General features: G+C 40.7%; 1 protein-coding gene across 2 annotated transcripts; it reads left to right on the forward strand.

The window, feature by feature from the left end:
• Positions 1–165: 165 nt before the first annotated feature.
• On the forward strand, positions 166–8,347 carry CLK1 (CDC like kinase 1). Of its 2 annotated transcripts, XM_004314066.4 has the most exons (13): positions 166–315; positions 1,449–1,612; positions 1,936–2,164; positions 3,173–3,263; positions 3,663–3,729; positions 4,849–4,965; positions 5,056–5,222; positions 6,054–6,148; positions 6,236–6,365; positions 7,051–7,133; positions 7,585–7,664; positions 7,763–7,853; positions 7,977–8,347. In XM_004314066.4, exons 2-13 carry the CDS (start codon positions 1,449–1,451, stop codon positions 8,118–8,120), a joined length of 1,458 nt encoding a protein of 485 aa, XP_004314114.1. In that variant the 5' UTR covers positions 166–315; the 3' UTR covers positions 8,121–8,347. The 2 variants fall into 2 exon arrangements, with proteins under 2 accessions (XP_004314114.1, XP_073663516.1); XM_073807415.1 differs by lacking the exons at positions 166–315; positions 1,449–1,612; positions 3,173–3,263 and having other exon boundaries at positions 2,026–2,164.
• Positions 8,348–17,211: the final 8,864 nt, after the last annotated feature.

Raw genomic sequence — 17,211 nt, forward strand, 5'->3', positions numbered from 1 at the left:
TTTCTCAGAGCCGGAACGGAGAGCGGGGCCAACATGGCGGCCAGCAACAGCTTCCCTCTCTCCACCCTTGGGCGCTGAGCGCCCGACCCAGAACCTGCGCACAAGTCGGAGCCGGAGTCCGCTCCGCCCTCCCCGCCTGCGCGCCCCGCCCGGAGGCGGAGGCCCGCTTGCAGCGTCATCGTGTTTTCCAGGAGAGTCCTGACGCGGCGACTGTCAGCTCCATTTTGCTGCCGGAGCTCGCAGCAGCCAGCTGCGTTTTCTCCGTGGTCGCGTCGCAAGCATTGTCTCCTTAGGCTTGGACTCTTTTCCAGGACGGTAAGACGCGGGAGGAAGCAGGCCAGGTGTCAGGGCCTCTTTTTGTGCCTCGAGAGCGCTTGTGACGCTCCTCTCCAAGCTTGTTGGGCGCCCGCAGTCTCCGGCACGGTGACCCCCTTTTCCCTACCCTCCCGGCTGCACAAAGGTCTTCCATGCTTTGCCAAGCCCGTCGCTGCGAATTTCTGTTTGAACCGCAACGCTCCAGTCAGTCACTGGTGGAAGGTAGCGGTAGGGTTTGCCAGGCGGGGGAAGGTTCTCGAACGTTTGCCTTCCCCAAAGGGAGGGGGGAAGGGCCGAGCCCCGGAGCTCACGGGCGCCATGTTGTCTGCGGCGGCGGAGGCCTCGGCCGGGCTGTAAAATGGCGGCGGGGCGGAGACGGCAAGGCAGCCCGCGGGGGGTGGCGTTGACTCGGGTTCTGGAATGTTCCTAAGTCTCGCTCCTCTGAGGAAGTGTTCTTAACAAATGAAAAGAAAGAACACGTTGACCTGGTGTAAGGCGGCGTCACTTAATGTCCAGTTGAGTCTTAAAGGATTCCGGGGAAAATGGCGCGTGCCTTTGCCTTCAGTGGTGTAAACAAAAGTCAGGTTTAGGATCTCGAGGAAAGAAAAATAATATGGCGTATTTGAAGAAGCGCGTGAGAGAAGTCGGGCAGTGGGGCCGTTTAGCCAAGGTACTTTTTGCAGACCTCCCTGCCCAGAACAATTGGAGCTTCTTGATTTCGACTTGCCTTTAGAGACGAGGTGAGGCCCGGGCAGTCAGTACCGATATGAACGATAGTTGGTGAAAAGTTTGTGTATAACGTCTTTTTCAAGTTGTTAGGAATTTGTGATTCTGGCAGGAGAGGATTTTTCCCAACGTTCAGAAATTGGGATTTCCTCCTCTCTCTTTTTCCAACCCTCTTCTAGTAAATCTGAGCGTGACATGAGTAATGCAGAATATCTATGAATAAAGTTCAGACTCTGGATTTTGAGGCAGCAGAAAAAAAATCATTGGGTTTATCAGTGATTTCAGGTTGGGTGATAATGATTTTTGAACTGATTTAAAAACAATAAAACGTCACAACTAGAGTGAATTTGCAACAGTGTTGACATGTGGGGTAATATTTAACTGGGAAAAACTTGTCTTTTATGTAGATGAGACACTCAAAGAGAACTTATTGTCCTGATTGGGATGAAAAAGATTGGGATTATGGAAAATGGAGGAGCAGCAGCGGCAGTCATAAAAGGAGGAGGAGATCACATAGCAGTGCACGGGAGAACAAGCGCTGCAGATTCAATTACTCTAAAACATCTGATAGGTAATGAGGATATTTATAGTGTCTCAGTATAAAAATATTTTCATTACAGTGTTACGTATCAGTTGTATTTCAGTAAAACCGGCGGAAAAATACATTTTCATGATTAAAACTAGAGGCGACTTACGATAACTGATTACCATTTCTGTTTCCAGTGACAACTTGTAATGGTTGTAAAATTGGGAGGTTTTTTTTTTTTTTTTTTTGCTTTTTGGTAAGAAAAGCGTAAAATCTTATTAAGAGTACTGTTTTAAGAGATTTACTGAGAATTTGAGGATATTTGGGATTAACATAGAGCATTGAAAATGCATTTTCACTTTTTCTAGCTATTATCTGGAAAGCAGATCCATAAATGGGAAGGATTATCATAGTCGACGCTACATTGATGAATACAGAAATGACTACAGTCAAGGATGTGAACCTGGACATCGTCATAGAGATCATGAAAGCAGATATCAGAACCATAGTAGCAAGTCCTCTGGTAGAAGTGGAAGAAGTAGTTATAAAAGCAAACACAGGATTCACCACAGCACTTCATATCATCGTTCACATGGGGTATGAGCTGTTTTAAAATATTTTGGAAATTTTATTTCCCTTGTGGAACAGGAAAACTTGAAATTGTGTTTGATCATTTGAGGAAGTTCTGTTTAAGATAAAGTCGTCTCGATTTTAACTTGCAGGAGTTTTTGTGTTTGTGCATTGGATAGGAAATTCTTCAAATACCATATCTGTATAGTTAATATAGTAATAGATTTTATTAGTAGTTGGCAACTAATTGTCATTCCAGTGACAGGAGGTAATTTAGGTTAGTTTATAGCAGGGATTACAAGATATTCTGAAAGTTTTCTTATAGTACTTCAATAAATGTGATTTGTTAAAGTCTTACTACAAATAGAAGTAGAATTTTTATATTTGTACGACTGAGGATTATGCCGTGCATGCCTCTTTGTTCTGGCAAAGCATATTCTCTAATCCTTTTTTCACTAAGGAAACCACTTAAACAGATTTGAATGTTATGGGTTATGGGTTAATTTGGAGATCAAGCTCAGATGACATTTTAAATACCATAGTGTTATTCTTGTATGCCAATTTTTTTTCTCCCCAAAATTAGGATTTTTAATTTTATTTGCTGTTTTGTTATTTTCTTAGTTTAGCTGGGAAATTATAATTTGGCCACAGTCTACTTTTGACAAGTAAATATTCTGCAATTTTGCAACATTAAATTAGGACACTAGAAACTTAAAATTATGTTTCAGTGAGTGCTACAACTAAGCATTTTTTAAAAAAAAAAACAATTGTATTATGTTTTGTTGCCTTGCCACTTTGAGTATCTTATCTGAAAATCTGTTCCTTGCCATGTTTTTCTCCTGTTAACATAAACTATGTGCCCTGTGAATTTCTGGGGACTGAATTTGAAATTGCTCCTGCCAACCGTTTGTGGCCTGGCGTGTATCTGAATGCCTGAATATCTCCCCGCTGAATGAATTTCGTATTCTGCCCTGAATTCACTCGGGTATATTGATTGGCTGGATGATCTTGGTGCCGCCCACTTGACGTTTCCAGAAGAGTCACCGAAGGAAAAGAACCAGGAGTGTAGAGGATGATGAGGAGGGTCACCTGATCTGTCAGAGTGGAGACGTACTAAGTGCAAGATGTATAGAATATTTTTCAACACTTATTAACTTTTCAGATAACATAATCTATATATAGATTAAGATTTCAGGGATTTGGAAATCTTTTTTTCTTTCTCTGTTTTTGTTTTGTTTTTTTCCATTTCTTTTGGTGGGGGGGGTTGTGTTTTTACTTTCTTTAGAAATTTAATGTTTGTTATGCAGAACTTCCAAAACAGTAAATCAAGTTAATGAAATTAGTTTAAGAATGAAATTAGACCTAAAAATAATTATATATGTTTTTTGGCAGTGTTGACCAATAAAATATCTAGTGACTAAGGAAATTTGTAGCATCAACTAGAATAATCTGCATTTGATAGCCTTTATTGTAAGTAAACTGTTTCCACTTCTTGGTATAACTGAGTTTTATTTCTCTCTTTTAGATGAAATTGTAGATACTTTAGGTGAAGGAGCTTTTGGGAAAGTCATGGAGTGCATTGATCATAAAGCGTAAGTCTCCTGGCCTGGGATTGCACTTGGGAAGGTGAACAGTATAGAAAATTTATTCAGCTTTAAGATAAAGTCTGACCATGAATTAGACACATCATTATACCCTTTTAGCTTGGATTTTTGACTTGTGTATAGGAAACTCCAATAAAGTTACTAGCCTTTTGTGTTCTTAAGCAGTAGCTATTAATAGTATGTGTAAGTCTCTAATTACAAGCTGAGAATAGATTTTATTGTTTCAGAAAGTATTCTTTTGTTGTCCCACTGGGCACAGTTGTGGCCATTGTTGTTTTTTTTTTCCTGGATCGGTAGATTTTAGCCTTGGTTTTATATTAGGAGTCTGTGGAGCTTTGCTTACCCCAGACATTGAACCAGTCTTCAGGGTAGTTTACCTAGGAACCTGTATTTTTAGAAAGTAACCTAATTGATAAGGGGTGACACAGCTAGAGCTGAGAACTCTCCTAGATTGGTGTCATAAGTTTAATTATCTATGCCCTTCAAACAACTGATTGAAATTTCTTAACATAGTGTAAGAAATTTTCTTTACTCTGTTTCCTGTTTGAATTTTTTTCCCTTTGGAATGGCAAAGCTTTTCTAAATGAATTATTAGAGGAGGCTTCCTACTATTGGTTGGTAAGGTTTTGAGAACTAGAACTCTTCATCCTCACTATATCCCAACTTTTTCGGTAACCTGGACCAAAAGAAGATTGGAGTTACTAGCCAGTGACTGGTATTATAGGAAGAAACTGCTCTATGTACATTTGTTTTACTTCTTAGTTGGAATGTAAATTGAGGTGATAATGTCCCAGTATTGTTAAATTAGAGCTATTGGTATGTAGTTAAAGGACCAAAACAAAAAAATTCAAGTGGTCTGATGAAAAAAATCTGTCATTCAGCATGTGTTACCGACCCTACCATATGCCCAAAGGTCATTCTAGTTGCTTACACTGAGTTGAAGTTAGAGTACTTACATATAATTAGACAAAACTGAATGCTAGACCGTAAATTCAAAAAAACAAATACAATGGGTCAGAATAGAAGTAGTACAGTTTGAAGAGTGATGGAAAAATGGAATTGGACATCATCTTTATCATTTTTTTAATGTTAACTTTTCATTAACAGGGGAGGTAGACATGTAGCAGTAAAAATAGTTAAAAATGTGGATAGATATTGTGAAGCTGCTCGCTCAGAAATACAAGTTCTGGAACACTTAAATACAACAGACCCCAGCAGAACATTGTAAGTATCAAAATAGAACTTAGAAAAATGGCCTCGGGTAGATTTGAATTGTAAGAGGCTGTACTCAGTTTTTTTCTCATATGTTTATAGCCGCTGTGTTGAGATGTTGGAGTGGTTTGAACATCATGGTCATGTCTGCATTGTGTTTGAACTACTAGGACTTAGTACTTATGACTTCATTAAGGAAAATGGTTTTCTGCCCTTTCGACTGGATCATATCAGGAAGATGGCATATCAGATATGCAAGTCTGTGAATTGTAAGTGTTTGGCATATATTCCAGAAATTTGAGTTTATGGAGACTGGTTTTAATGCCAGACCAATTTGAATCTTTGAAAAGAAAAAAGTACAATCTAACATATATGATTTGGAGGCCTGACTTAATTAAGAGTAGGTAGGAGAGGGCTTCCCTGGTGGTGCAGTGGGTAAGAATCCGCCTGCCAACGCAGGGGACACGGGTTCGAGCCTTGGTCCGGGAGGATCCCACATGCCGCAGAGCAACTAAGCCCGTGCGCCACAACTACTGAGCCCACGAGCCGCAACTACTGAAGCCTGCGCTCCTCAATGAGAAGCCACCACAATGAGGAGCCCGCGCACCACAATGAAGACCCAACACAGCCAAAAATAAATAAATAGATAAATAAATAAATTATATTTTTTAAAAAAGCATTGTTTAAGAGTAGGTAGGAGAAAGATGTGGTTGATTACAAGCGGTTGGTCAGTTTACTGCATTTCATTCAGTAAAGAGAATATTGTCCAGCATATAATAATAAATTGTATAAGACTGATTTAACTTTTCTAATTTCTAAAAATGATAATCTAGAACCATTGGGTTAAAATTAAGGAATGGCAAATCTCAGCTTCATAAGAGAAAGATACTTCTAAGCAGTTAGCTGTCAGTGAAGTAACTTTTTAGAGGGGTAATAGGTTTTAGTCCCTGGTGGTTTTGTAGTAGGCTATTGAATGTTGACCACTTATTTGGACATGAAAAGGCATTCAGAGAGGATTTTTGTTACAGGGCTTTGGGGTTTGGTTAGGGTTTTGGTTTTCAATTTTTAGAATACAGGAACTTTTTCTGTTTCATTCTCAGTTCTGCACAGTAATAAGTTGACTCACACAGACTTAAAGCCTGAAAACATCTTATTTGTACAGTCTGACTACACAGAGGCATATAATCCCAAAATGGTAAGTCTTTGATGTTTTATCTTCATAGTTTTAAGTGAATATTTTACACCTTAATGTAATGCCTCCTTAATCATTTATGATTTTCAGAAACGTGATGAACGTACTTTAATAAATCCAGATGTTAAAGTTGTAGACTTTGGAAGTGCAACATATGATGATGAACATCACAGTACATTGGTATCTACAAGACACTATAGGGCACCTGAAGTTATTTTAGGTAAGAATTTCTTAATTGTGCTTTGAGACCTGTGTATGTCTTTATTGAAGCTAACTAAAATTTATTTACAGTTCTAGGTGTTTGTAGGACTACCTTTTTCCCTTTTAGGGATTAGTATAGTAAAACACATTAAGGGTTTTAAGCTCTTTGTTATTCCAAGTAGTCAGCTCTGGGACTTTGAGAAGTTGCTTAATCTTTCTAGAATTCAGTTTGCACATTTGTAATATGTGATGGGATGTTATTTTTATTTATTTTTTGGCTGTGCGGCCAACGTGCGCCCCCTGCAGTGGAAGATGGAGTCTTAACCACTGGACCGCCAGGGAAATCCCGTGATGGGATTTTAAAACATAATCATACAATGCCTGTTATACTTCATACATGTCATGTCTAGTCTTTGCATGGTGTAGCTTGCTCCCATTTTACAAGTTAGTAAATGGAGGTTTAGGAAAAAAAATTTTCCCCAAATCAGTCCCAAAAGAGTAAGCCAGATTTGGGGCTTGAAACTAGATGTCTCCAGAGCCCTAACTAATTCTTACATGCTATGCTATCGTATTATGTTTAAGCTTGGATTAAGTGATTCCATTCGGATCTTTCCAGCTCAAACATCAGATTATATCCTTGTTTTTTAAAATGTTGATAAGAAATATTGAGGAGTTTTTCATTAACAATTTGCTTTACTTTGCAGCCCTAGGATGGTCCCAGCCATGTGATGTCTGGAGTATAGGATGTATTCTTATTGAATATTACCTTGGGTTTACAGTATTTCCAGTAAGTGACAATGATCTGTTTCAATGACTTTGCAAAAATAAATTGCCTGTTTATATGAATTTAACACAAAGTATACACATTTAGGTAGCGCTTTTTCTCTCTCTCATTATAGACTATTAATTGTAGGTAAAGGTAAAGAAATAAAACCACGTGTAATTCTGATGCTGTTGGGCATTTGTATTTTCTTTATAATTTATCATTTTATTGGAAACATTTCTAAGTATATTACAAATAGTTATCTTTGTTTGTTTAGGGAAATTGTTGGTGAACTTCTGTAGGCCTTAATTATTTTTACTTCTAAGCTGTAACTTGCTAAAAGTATGCCTGTTTTAGAGATCACCTTCCTTTGTGACCTGTAACCTACGGACTAAAAATTTAGCAGCTGTGTTAAATAAGAACAAAGCACAATGTGCAAATAGAGGTAGTTAATAACTTTTTGTTACTATTTTAGACACACGATAGTAAGGAACATTTGGCAATGATGGAAAGGATTCTTGGACCTTTGCCAAAACATATGATACAGAAAACCAGGTATGTTTAAGAGTAAGTGCCGTCGATCACCTTTGCTAGATGTTTTAAGTTTTCATTGTCAACATTATAAACATGAATGGATATGGACTTACTCTTAGGAAACGTAAATATTTCCATCATGATCGATTAGACTGGGATGAACATAGTTCTGCTGGCAGATATGTTTCAAGGCGCTGTAAACCTCTGAAGGTAAGCTTGGGTCATTGCTTAAGTGATCAAAACCTTGAGTTTTCCCTATTTTTTTGGTGGGGAAATAAAATTATAATAAGTGGTAGTAGAAAAGGCTGTTGATTGTATTTATTTTCCTTTCAGGAATTTATGCTTTCTCAAGATGCTGAACATGAGCTTCTCTTTGACCTCATTCAGAAAATGTTGGAGTATGATCCAGCTAAAAGGATTACTCTTAAAGAAGCCTTAAAGCATCCTTTCTTTTACCCCCTTAAAAAAAGTATATAAATCTATAATTGTATAGCTCCCTTAAGAGATCATATGGACTGTATCAGTCTAATTTTTAAATTTAAGTTATTTTGTACAGCTTTTGTAAATTTACATTTTTGTATTGCCATGTTTATTTTGTTTGGGTAACTCGATTTAAGTAAATATTAGCTAAGTAAAGTAATGAACACCTTTCAGTAATTACAAAATGATTTATCCAGAATAAATTTTTGTACTTACAAAATTTATATGAATCTGTATAGTTTGTTTTTAGCACCATTTTTGTTCTACCTGTTATTGTAAGAATGGATGTGTATCTCTTCCTGGAGTTTTCCTTAAGTCTTTGGAAATGTTTAGCTTTGTTTGCATTTTAGGGGTTGCCAGCATTGGGAGTTATGCCTTCCTTCTCTAAACCAAATGCAATGAAACCAGGTTATAGAATACAAAGAACTAGAGATGAGCCAAGAGAATTGTTTGCTCCCTTTATTCCCAAATTTAATATTGCTGCTTTCTTGTCACCCTCAGTGGGATTCCACAAATGGCTTAAGTTAGTGGGGAATTTAGGATTCTACACAGTTGGCTTTTTTTTTTTTTAAAGACTTTTTTAGAGTAGTTATAGATTCACAGCAAAATTGAGAGGAAGGTGCAGAGATTTCCAGTATACTTGCTCCACACAGGTATAGCCTCCCGCATTATCCACATCCCTCATGTATTTAGGATTATAGGATACAGAGTGTTTTCACTGCTCTAAAACTCTGCTCTATTCATCCTTCTCACCTCCAACCTCTGGCAACCACTGATATTTTTACTGTCCTTAGTTTTGCCTTTCCTAGACTGTCATAGTTGGCGTCGTATAGTATGTAGTCTTTTCAGATTGGCTTTCACTTTTTGAGTAATGTGCATTGAAGGTTCCTCTGTGTTTCCGTAGCTTAATAGCTCATTTCTTTTTAGCTTACAATTTATTTTTTTTAATTTATTATGTTTTATTTTGGCTGCATCAGTTCTTAGTTGTGGCATGCAAATGTCTTAGTTGCTGCATGTAGGCTTCTTAGTTGCTGCATGTATGCGGGATATAGTTCCCTGGCCAGGGATGGAACACGGGCCTCCCTGCGTTGGGAGCATGGAATCTTACCCACTGGACCACCAGGGAAGTCCCCAGTTAATTTTTTAAATTCTGAAAGACACTGCAAGATCTAAACTTTGGGTAGTGCTCCCCACATGCAAACACCTGGTCAGGAACCCAGTAGAAGAGCCCTCTTTGTAGGAAGCATTGCAACAGTAGAGTTGTGTGGTACGGATATACTTTTACTGCGATTTTTAAAATTATACATGGCATATCCTCGTTAATAATGTAATGTAAATTACAAACGTACGTAATCAAATTAAAAAAATAAAAAATCTGAATTTAAGTATCCTAAAACCACATAAAATGGAAACTTTCACTCATTTACATGGTAACACTAATAAAGACTTAGCAGCATTACTACCTAATGCTGTTTTATCCTAGTTCTTTCTGGAACATTCCATTTTAGTCTCTGTGCAGTTCACAATTGTCTATCATAAATACCTTTTACAAAAAGAACCTGTATGAGCATATATTTTCCAAGGTGGTTTGTACCTATTACAAAATAGATGTGTACCAGAGAGGGCCATCAAGAACTAAAGCATTCTGGTTGCAAATAATAAACATCTGTTGTCTAAGATTATGTGGACTTTTTATCTTATTTTTTAAAATTTATTTGGCCATGTCTGGTCTTCATTGTGGCATGCAGGCTCTTGCGTTGCTGCACATGGTCTCCGTTGTGGCACATGGGCTTCTCTCTAGTTGTGCTGTGGGCTCAGTTGTGGCACGCAGGCTCTAGTGCACGCATGGGTTTAGTTGCCCCACGGCATGTGGGATCTTAGTTCCCCGAGGACCCAAGTCCCCAGCATTGGAAGGCAGCTTCTTAACCACTGGACCACCAGGGGAAGTCTCTGGAGTTTTTAGACAAATAACATTCAAACATTTTCATAGACCATCTCCATTTGTTCAGATATTAGCTCTTCATCTTCATGTTTTCTTTTTCCAGTAGTTAGTCTTCATTATCTGCTTGTAATTCCTTTTTTTTTTTAAGTGCTGAGTAATAGTCCATTGTTTCGGTATACCAGTTTATTCACCTATTGAAGGACATGTTTGTTTTTAACTGTTAAGAAAAAGTTGCCTTTAACATCTGTGTGCAGGGATTTTTTTGTGGACTTAAGTTTCCAATTCCTTTGGATTGATACCAAGAACTGCGATTGCTAGATCAAATAGAGTATTTTTAGTTATGTGAGAAATTGTGATTTCCCCCCAGTCTAGCTTGTCTTGTTCTCTTGGCATCGTATTTCACAGAGAAGTTGATCTGTAAGAAGTCTGGTTGGTCATTCTTTCGTAGGTTGCGCTTTTGGTGGTAGGTTTCTAAAAAGTCATTGGTACCCAAGATCATCTAGGTTTTCTCCCATGTTATTTTGAAGTTTTATAGGTTTGTGTGTTATATTTAAGTCTATGATCCATCTTGAGTTAATTTTTGTAAAGGATTTAAGCCTCTAGATTAAATTTTGTGCTTTTTTTTTTATAAATATTTATTTTGGCTGCGTTGGGTCTTAATTGCTGCTTGTGGGCTTTCTCTGGTTGTGGCGAGCAGGGGCTACTCTTCGTTGCAGTGCAGGGGCTTTTAACTGCGGTGGCTTCTCTTGTTGCGGAGCACGGGCTCTAGGTGCATGGGCTTAGTTGCTCTGTGACATGTGGGATCTTCCCGGACCAGAGCTTGACCCGTGTCCCCTGCATTGGCAGGCAGATTCTTAACCATTGCCCCACCTCAGGCCCTACATTAAGTTTACTCTGTCCTGACACTGCATCCTCCAGGTGGTGGCTGGTCATAATTTAAACACACACACACACAAACAAACAAAAAAACACCCAAACACTTGTAAGTGGAGGTTGATTAGAATAAGCTATAAAGCCTGCACTGCTATAATTGGTCCTGAGGCCAGTGTTAATATTTATCACCCTCTCGTCTGCCACACATTGTAGATTCACACTCTGCTAGTTGAGAATGCTTGCTTCTCATCGATGGGATGCCCAGACTTTCATCCCTTTTGAGGCCACTCAGTCTCTGCTTACCTTGCCTTTGTAAGGCCGTGGTTGCTACAGTTGCCCACTTGGAATTATCAAGTCATAGACATACCAAGAGTAAGTCCTTAAAGTTCCAGACATTCTGCCTTGCCCCTGTGGCAGCAACCCTATCTTTCATAATAATCAGGCCCATTTCCCTGTGATATACTAACACCTTTACTTGGCTTATGGTCAGCCAACATAAGAAGGCCCAGATAATCAGGCAGCAGTCAAAGCCTTAGGTTTAGTGGAACTCACTGGGTGTCCCCTTGCAGAAGTTTCCTCCTGTCCTTGGAACAAAACCTCCAGTTCAGGAGTGTTCCCAACTGGGTTGCTGGCCCCGAGTCATGCATTCTATCCAGTGGGGAAACAATAGCACATGATGGTCATTGGTTCAAAGTATATAACACATCTTGAAGGATAGTGCCCCAATCTCAGATTGTTACCCCTAAATTGATGTCTTAGCTGCACTTTTTTTTTTTTGCGGTACGTGGGCCTCTCACTGTTGTGGCCTCTCCCGTTGCGGAGCACAGGCACCGGACGCGCAGGCTCAGCGGCCCATGGCTCACGGGCCCAGCTGCTCCGCGGCATGTGGGATCTTCCCGGACCGGGGCACAAACCCGTGTCCCCTGCATCGGCAGGCGGACTCTCAACCACTGTGCCACCAGGGAAGCCCTGCACTTTTTTTTTAATAGATCTTTATTGGAGTATAATTGCTTACAGTACTGTGAAGTTGTACACCAAAGTGAATCAGCCATATGCATACATATGTCCCCACATCCCCTCCGTCTTGAGCCTCCCTCCCATCCTCCCTATCCCACCCCTCTAGGTCATAGCAAAGCACTGAGATGATCTCCCTGTGCTATGCTGCTGCTTACCACTAGCTATTTTACATTCGGTAGTGTATATATGTCGATGCTACTCTCACTTTGCCCCAGCTTCCCCCTCCTGCCCCGTGTCCTCAAGTCCATTCTCTATGTCTACATCTTTATTCCTGCCCTGCAACTAGGTTCATCAGTACCATTTTTTTTTTTAGGTTCCATATATATGTGTTAGCATACGGTATTTGTTTTTCTCTTTCTGACTTACTTCACTCTGTATGACAGACTCTAGGTCCATCCACCTCACTACAAATAACTCAATTTCGTTTCTTTTTATGGCTGAGTAATATCCCATTGTATATATGTGCCACATCTTCTTTATCCATTCATCTGTCGATGGACACTTAGGTTGCTTCCATGTCCTGGCTATTGTAAATAGAGCTGCAATGAACATTGTGGTACATGACTCTTTTTGAATTATGGTTTTCTCAGGGTATATGCCCAGTAGTGGGATGGCTGGGTCATATGCTAGTTCTATTTGTAGTTTTTAAAGGAACCTCAATACTGTTTTCTATCATGGTTGTATCAATTTACATTCCCACCAACAGTGCAGGAGGGTTCGCTTTTCACCACACCCTTTCCAGCATTTATTGTTTGTAGATTTTTTGATGATGGCCATTCTGGCCGGCGTGAGGTGATACCTCACTGTAGTTTTGATTTACATTTATCTAATAATTGGTGATGTTGAGCATCTTTTCATGTGCCTCTTGGCCATCTATATGTCTTCCTTGGTGAAATGTCTATTTAGGTCTTCCACCCATTTTTGAACTGGATTGTTTGGCTTTTTGATACTGAGCTCCATGAGCTGTTTGTATATTTTGGAGATTAACCCTTTGTCTGTTGTTTCATTTGCAAATATTTTCTTCCATTCTGAGGGTTGTCTTTTTGTCTTATTTATGGTTTCCTTTGCTGTGCAAAAAGCTTTTAAGTTTCATTAGGTCCCATTTGTTTATTTTTGTTTTTATTTCTGTTACTCTAAGAGGTGGGTCAAAAAAAGATCTTGCTGTGTTTTATGTCAAAGAGTGTTTTTCCTATGTTTTCCTGTAAGAGTTTTATAGTGTCTGGTCTTACATTTAGCTCTTGAATCCATTTGGAGTTTATTTTTGTGTATGATGTTAGGGAGTGTTCTAATTTCATTCTTTTACACATAGCTGTCCAGTTTTCCCAGAACCACTTATTGAAGAGGCTTTCTTTTCTGCATTGTATGTTCTTGCCTCCTTTGTCATAAATTAGGTGACCATTAGTGCGTGGGTTTATCTCTGAGCATTCTCTCCTGTACCAGTGATCTATATTTCTGTTTGTTTGTTTGCGGTACGCGGGCCTCTCACCGTTGTGGCCTCTCCCGTTGCGGAGCACAGGCTCCGGACGCGCAGGCTCAGCGGCCATGGCTCATGGGCCCAGCCGCTCCGCGGCATGTGCGATCTTCCCGGACTGGGGCACGAACCTGCATCCCCTGCATTGGCAGGCAGACTCTCAACCACTGTGCCACCAGGGAAGCCCTGTATTTCTGTTTTTGTGCCAGTACCATACTGTCTTGATTACTGTAGCTTTGTGGTATAGTTTGAAGTCAGGGAGCCTGATTCCTCCAACTCAGTTTTTCTTTCTCAAGATTGCTTTGGCTATTCAGGGTCTTCTGTGTTTCCATATGAACTGCAAACTTTTTTTTTTTTGCGGTACGTGGGCCTGCCTCTGTTGTGGCCTCTCCCGTTGTGGAGCACAGGCTCCGGACGCACAGGCTCAGCGGCCATGGCTCACGGGCCCAGCCGCTCCGCGGCATGTGGGATCTCCCCGGACCGGGACATGAACCCGTGTCCCCTGCATCGGCAGGCGGACTCTCAACCACTGTGCCACCAGGGAAGCCCTGTATACATTTTTAAACTTTACAAATGAGATTGCACCTCTTGCTTTTTTTTCCTCTTAACAAACACAAGTATTTCTGTAAGATAGGTGTGGCAGAACTTTTCCAAAAATATCTACCACAGTATCTCCCACTTCACATGTTCTTTGGCACTGGTAACTGCTTCAAATAATAGACTATAGCAGAAGTCATGCTAGGTCGTAAAAGCCCATGAAGCTTCCTTCTTGTTTTCCTTGAGTACCTGCTCTCGGCAGCTCGCTCGTCAGGGACTACCTTTTGGAATCCAGCTCAATAGAATGCAAAAAGTTTGCTCCTATGTAGCTGTGCTCTCTCTAGTCTTCTTTGTGCTATTACTGTCATACAAATTACATCATTAGACATCAGAGGTTCATCAACACAGTTTTATCATCATTGGTTTATGGTACTTGCATTATACATCAGGAGAGAAAAAAGAATTAGAAACAAAAAATACATTTATACTATCTTTTACATTTACCTATGTAGTAACATTTACCAACATTCTTTATGTGAGTTTGAGTTACTATCCAGTGTCCTTTTTCTAAAAAATATCTATCTATCTGTCTGTCTATCTATATGGCTGCACTGGGTCTTAGTTCCGGCACTCGGGATCTCAGTTGTGGCATGCGGGAATTTTAGTTGCGGATGTGGGATCCAGTTCCCTGACCAGGGATCGAATCTGGGCACCCTGCATTGGGAGCGCAGAGTCTTAGCCGCTGAACCACCGGGGAAGTCCCCACTGTCTTCATTTCAGCCTAAAGGACTGACTCCTTTAGTATTTCATGTAGGGCAGGTCTTCTAGTAACAGATTTTCTCAGTTTTTGTTTTTCTGGGAATGTCTCAAATTTTCCTTCATTTTTGAAGGATAAATTTGCTGGATATAGAATTTTTGGTTGGCATTCTGGTTTCTTTTTTTTAGCACCTTGAATCTGTGATCTCATTGCCTTCAGACCTCTGTGGTGTCTCATGCATTCAGATGCAGCCATTCCAAGCCACAGTCCTTGTAGTAATCACTATTGCAATAATCGCCAAATGCAACAGGCACTTGGTTCCTCAAACACTTCATTTGTAAGTGCTTCATCGATGATTTGATTAACTGGGATGCTATTCCATGCCATAGATTCCTCGACTTCTGTTTCCCACTGACAAAAAGCTCAGCAGTGCATTCAAGTACAAACCAGATCACAAATACCCTTCTTTCAGAATTTTCTAGGACCACTCCTGGTACCAATTCTTTCCAGCCAGGAGACAAGAGAAAATCGAATTGTTTTAACAGAGGGATTTAATATAAAGTATTTTAAAGCAAGAACTAGAGAATTGAAAAGGCAAAGAGGGAATACTAATGTATCACAGAGGTAGTAATTACAGGAAGTAGAAATCATCTCTATGGCTGGGGGTAAAAAGGAAAGATGTTTGGATTATTAAAATAATTTAAAGGTTTAGAAGAGAGCCCAAAGAGCTGGGATTTAGCTTGGGGAGGTGCCCTTACCTGGCTGGTACTAGAGCCTTGAACTCAGAGAATGAACTTCACAGAGCTGGGGGCAGACCTTTGAGAGGAAAATGCCAACTGGCTGGTGCTGGTATCTTTGCGAGTGACCATAATAAGACTGATTCTGGTAGTATGGGATTACTGCAAAATGGACCCAAGTGCCACTGCCAGGGTGAGGGCCATTGCTGCGGTGACACTGACACGAACAGGAAGCAAACAGGAAGCAAACAGGAAGGAGCAAGTTCTTCATCATTCCAGTCTCCCTCTAGAACCCCCTATAGGCAGAGCCTAACTGGGAACCAGATGACATAAAAGAAAGGTAGTCGGCAGAGTCCCAGCCCCAGCATCACATAGGAAGAAAGGGTCCGGAGCTGTGAGATGATAGCTTCATCATCTCTCACACACTACCACTTGATTTCTTTTCCTGAGATGATTGATCTATTTGGATTTTCTCCTCAAGTCTATTATGTTTATATATATATATATATATATATATATATATATATATTTAAAAATTTTTTGGCTGCATTGGGTCTTCGTTGCTGTGCGTGGGCTTTCTCTAGTTGCAGCAAATGGGGGCTAGTCTTCTTTGAGGTGTGCGGGCTTCTCATTGCAGAGCACGGGCTCTAGGTGCGTGGGCTTCAGTAGTTGCAGCACGCGGGCTCAGTAGTTGTGGCGCACAGGCTTAGTTGTTCCGTGGCATGCGGAATTTTGCTGGATCAGGGCTTGAACCCGTGTCCCCTGCATTGGCAGGTAGATTCTTAACCACTGTGCCACCAGGAAAGTCCCTCTTTATATTTTAAAATAACCATTCAGGATTACATTCATCTGCATGTGTTAGGGGACCTAAAATAAAAATGATTTAAATAAGATAATTTTATTTCTTTATTATCTGAAAGAAGTCCAGATGTAGGTTGTCCAGGGATGGAATGCTGTTTGTGTCAAGAACTCAGGCTCTTCCTATTTTGTTGCTCTGCAATTCTCCACAATTCTTTACGGTCCAAGGATCCTGTTTGAACTCCAGTCATTGTGCCCATTTCCCAGCTAGCAGGAAGGAGATAGGGAAGGAAAAAAGACATAGCCTCTTCCTCTCAGGCAACGGTCCCCAACCTTTTTGGCACCAGGAGCTGGTTTCGTGGAAGACAACTTTTGCGGAGGTGGGGAGGGTCTGGTTCAGGCGGCAATGCGAGCAGTGGGGAGTGGTGGGGACCAATGGGGAGCGGCAGATGAAGCTTCGCTCGCTCACCCACCACTCACCTCCTGCCGTGCGACCCAGTCGCTAACAGGCCGTGGACCGGTAGGGGTCCACGGCCCCGGGGGTTGGGGACCTCTGTTCTAAGGGTACTAGAAAGAGCCCATCCCACCCTCTGTAGCTTAATCATATGGCCACACTTGCTTACAAGGGAGGCTGGCAGATGTTTTCTGAGCAGACGTGTCCAGCTGAAAGTTGGGGATTCTAAGAAAAAATCAGAAAATTAATATTGGGGACCATGATACGTCTGCCACACAGGGGTATAGTGCTAGGGATCTGCCCACTTTATTAACTTTTTTGGTTCTGAATTTTAATACGGTGCTTACTCTCATCTGTGTCTGGTATCAACCAGTCCATAGCCCCTGTCATTTCTCCCCAGTTTCTCCAGATGGTAACCCATTTTCTGCTGAACTTGTGGAAGGGCAGTGAGCAGGTGGCATAAGGGCAAGGGATAGAGGAGGTGGCTACTCCTCTGTACAGA

The sequence above is a fragment of the Tursiops truncatus genome, chromosome 7, assembly GCF_011762595.2.
Source record: "Tursiops truncatus isolate mTurTru1 chromosome 7, mTurTru1.mat.Y, whole genome shotgun sequence".
In the NCBI taxonomy this organism is placed as follows: domain Eukaryota; kingdom Metazoa; phylum Chordata; class Mammalia; order Artiodactyla; family Delphinidae; genus Tursiops; species Tursiops truncatus.

Excerpts from the sequence above, each read along its gene's own strand:
- CLK1 (XM_004314066.4), top strand. The coding sequence starts at position 1,449 with ATGAGACACTCAAAGAGAACTTATTGTCCTGATTGGGATGAAAAAGAT. Across the intron at positions 1,613-1,935 it reads TACTCTAAAACATCTGATAG|CTATTATCTGGAAAGCAGAT; the intron begins GTAATGAGGATA and ends CACTTTTTCTAG. Across the intron at positions 6,366-7,050 it reads GGCACCTGAAGTTATTTTAG|CCCTAGGATGGTCCCAGCCA; the intron begins GTAAGAATTTCT and ends TTTACTTTGCAG.